Here is a 4,028-nt window from a genome sequence, read left to right on the forward strand (position 1 = left end):
TTCGTTCCACAGTAGATCTGTAGCACTGGAGATTTGTCTCGGCCTCAAGGACACTTTGTGAAGGTCTTGATTGGATTTACTTGGTAAAGATGATTAGTTGATCTAATATATATTCTAATATATATTTTTTCAGTCATGCCTTTTATTGTTTTCATAAGAAAGCAGTGTAAACAATCTAAACCATGACAAGTAGAATTACATGAACATATGATGACAGATGAAAAAGTAAAAGTATATAAAAGAACAAATTATTCATGAAAAAAGAGAAAATTAAAATAAAAAATATATAACTAAATTAATTCACATAAATTCACACAATAGGTCAAAGTGTCAAAATCAATCATGAAATAATAAAATAATAATAGTAAAGATGTATACTAGTAGTAGTAAATATTTAACAATATGTCAATATATAGTAAAAAACTATTTAGGAGACAATACTTGTATTTAGCTCCTCCCCCAAACTTGAACATATACCACCTGTCTGAACTACAGAGCTGTGACTCAGTATGTAAATAGCTGGAAACGTAAAACTACTGAATGTTTACCAAAAAATATTGGACTGCTCCCACATTGATACATTACCCAAATCTGCCGATTTAAGCAAACAGTATTTCACCTGAACTGAAAGGCAATTCTGCAACCATTATTAAAAAAATATATATATTGACCGTTATCATATACTATATCAGAACAACAAGCCCACAATAAAACATGAGCAACAGACATGAAGGGAAACAGCAGACACACTGTGACACCGTCTACACGTCGGGGTCGATAGTCAGCTGGCTGATTAAGTCTCTGTAATAGATGAGGCTCTTCTCGTTGTCAGCGAGTGCTGTCAGCATCTCATCCATCTCCTCTTGAGTGAAGAGCTCACCTGAGTCAAACACAACACAGCCATGGTTAAAAAAAACAAAACAGTTTGTGTAATATTGGTTGTTTTGCAGAAGTAGTTCCCACACATATTTACCAATGAACATTTGTGGTTAAGCAGAGGGCTTGTGCTTGCTAACTTTACCTGCTTGTTAGACATTCCTGACATCAACTAGCTGCAAAAACTAAAAAAAACAAAAAAAAACCCAAAAAATAAAATTTAAAATAGACGACAAATAAATCTCTCTTCACATCACAAAGTAAAAACTGACAGCCTGGTTTTTACCTTCCTGTGTCATGTACTTTGTTAGCTCCTCAGGCTCCAGGTACCCTTTCTTGTCTTTGTCCAAAACCTGTAAACACAGCAAACAGTGTTTTTGCCTTCATACTTTACCAAGTACCAGTAGCTAACGCTGTGACGATGATAGCAAACTGCTGACAATAAGTAATTCAGAGGCTCAAACTTAATTTAGATACTGTGCTGGCACTGCTACAGTACTGAAGTAGATGAGATAACAGAAGATCATCTCACCTCAAAGGCCTGAAGCAGAACGTCCTCAGGGATGGGAGGGAACCTAACACACACACACACACACACACACACACACACACACACATACACACACACACAAACACCATGCTATTTGTGTTTGGTGCTTACAGTATGCCAGAACCACCCTAGTTGTATTGACATGACATACCACTATGATTGAAACATGATGGCATTACCATAGATAGCTTCTTTTAGTAACTTCCAAACTCAGTTTATGCTTCAGACTGAACTATACTGTGATCATTTAACCCTTTAGAATCTGGACTGATATGAGTTTTGTTGTGCTGCGTTCAGATGCCTTTCACAAGCATTCTGACCTCTGGGACCTAAGAAAATTGGTTTGATTTTGTTTTAAAATGTGGTAAAAAAAGGCAATGAGCAACTTGGCAAGGAATGTCTAGCAAATAAGTGAAATATTAGAAAATAAATTAGTAAAAGGTGTCAAGAAAGTGACTTGAAAATTACCTGTGAGGAGATTATTAGATATTATCAAAAAAGGGAAATGTCCAGAAATAAATAGTTTTTATAATTATATCATCATATAGTTGTACAAAAAAAAACCCCATTTTATTTTATTTTATTTTATTTTATTTCAGCACTTTCTGATGGTCATTTGCTCATTTCTTTTGGTTTTTACCTAACTTTTTTTTCTTATTTTCAAGTTATTTACTTGTAACTTTTTACTATATTGTAATTTTTTTTGCCATTTATTGTTAAGTTGCTAATTGCCTTAATCCTTTGATTTTGAAAGAAGTCAGGCTAATTTGTTCAGGTTTTAGAGGGTTACTTGGGAAGATGCTAAGGTTGTCATTAAAATGATTACCATAAATGATTTGCTAAAACATAAAGACCTATTTGCATCACGATATATAATACAACATGATGCGTATCAGTCGAGAGTAAACACTGGCGATACCAGAGCAGTCTTACTTGTGCTCCAGCAGCATTTTGGTCATGACTGGGAGGAACTTGTCCAAATGGATATATCCTGCATGGTCGTCTTGAACCTGGTTGAACAAGACAAGGCTGCTATGTTTTGATCTTGTAACCAGAAAACTGAGAACTTAAAAACAAAACATATTTACATATATACAACAACATAAACATATAGAAACATATTATTTTATAATATGTAGTTGCAATTTCAAGCTGATGGTAATACATTATTTGCCCTACAACAAAACAAAAACATTAAATGCATTTTTCACATTTTAATAGTGACTCATTTGAAAAGTGTAAATCCCTTTTCATGACTGCACACTTGAGGAGAGCCACATTCAACAAGACATTTTATTCATCCAGAATAAAAGCAAAATGTTGATAAACACTGTTCTGACCTCAGCTATTAGGTCACGTAGGTCTGCTTGAGTAGGGAAGCAACCCAGTGAATAGATGATGGTGCCAATCTCCCTGGAAAACAAGCATCATGTTAGATAACTATCCTTGATGGTGTGATGGAGGCGTGTGTAGGATTTGAGGACATTGGGGGCTCATGTGTAGGGGAACAAAAGGTTTGGAAGGCATGTTTTCTTGAAAAAAAAAAAGCATACATGGGGGGGTGATTTCTAACAATTTTTTGGCTACTTTTATTTCTTTATTTTTTATGTATGCTTTTTTTTTTCCTTTAAATTTTTGGTATTTTTTTAAAACCCTTGGAAGATTTTTTTTCCCTTTAAAAGTTTTTGGTGATTTTTCTCTTTAAAAACTTTTTGTTGATTTTTTCTTTTTCTTTACATTTTTTTGTGATTTTTCTCTTTAAATGTATTTGTGATTTTATTTCTTTGGCAATTTTCTTTTTTTTTTTTAACATTTTTGGCATTATTTCTCTCTCTTTTAAATTTTTGGTGATTATTTTAAAGAAAACGTGCCTTCAAAACAGGCTAAAATTACTATTACTCACTACTATATTACTATAAAAATATTTGTAGCTTAAGTGAGGATCAAAACAAACAAACAAAACAGCCACCCGGGGGCTATTGCACAAAAGTACACCACTGTGGTTTGAGATAATGACGACTATAAGACTGACAAAATATATTAAGACAAGCCAGTAGATTGTTTGATGTAGTGTTAGTTTTAATTTATCATCCTGGGACAAGTCAAGCCAATTTTATTTAAAAAGCCCGTTATCACAAAACACAGTTTACCTCAGAGGGCTTTACAGCATTCGACATCCTTCTGTCCTTAAACCCTCACATTGTCCAAGGAAAAACTTCCCCCAAAAAACCCTGTAACGGGGTAAAAAAGTGACAGCAGTGGGAGCCATCATCACCCCACTCTGCTGCTGGAGCTCACCCGACATCCACTGTGTTGTTAGACTCGTAGTCAAACGCTTCAAAAGCCGCTTTAATTTTCTTGTGGACATCTGACACGATAGCCTCTGATCAAGAAAGAGGAAAATAAGAGACAGAACCAAGAGGCAACCTAAAGTCTTTCAAGCAAATAACTTTTAACCACCGATCCATAATTTTAAAAGGTAATTTTTTATGGCGCATTTATTGTTAAACACGAGAGTTAAAACGGGTAGATAGACGCTACAATGGTAAATAGCTTAGTTAGTACTATGGTACCAACCTGAACTTTGCATGCCCTCCGCCAT

The 4,028-nt window shown here is 34.6% G+C and overlaps 1 protein-coding gene across 1 annotated transcript; it reads right to left on the reverse strand.

Annotated features, from left to right (window-relative positions):
• Positions 1-761: 761 nt before the first annotated feature.
• On the reverse strand, positions 762-4,028 carry efcab2 (EF-hand calcium binding domain 2). The gene is made up of 7 exons (XM_042484593.1): positions 4,004-4,028; positions 3,725-3,809; positions 2,767-2,839; positions 2,360-2,436; positions 1,409-1,451; positions 1,163-1,229; positions 762-880 (listed from the first exon to the last, which is right to left on the reverse strand). The coding sequence occupies exons 1-7, from the start codon at positions 4,026-4,028 to the stop codon at positions 762-764; spliced, it is 489 nt and encodes a 162-aa protein (XP_042340527.1).

Source organism: Plectropomus leopardus, chromosome 1 (genome assembly GCF_008729295.1).
Source record: "Plectropomus leopardus isolate mb chromosome 1, YSFRI_Pleo_2.0, whole genome shotgun sequence".
In the NCBI taxonomy this organism is placed as follows: Eukaryota; Metazoa; Chordata; class Actinopteri; order Perciformes; family Serranidae; genus Plectropomus; species Plectropomus leopardus.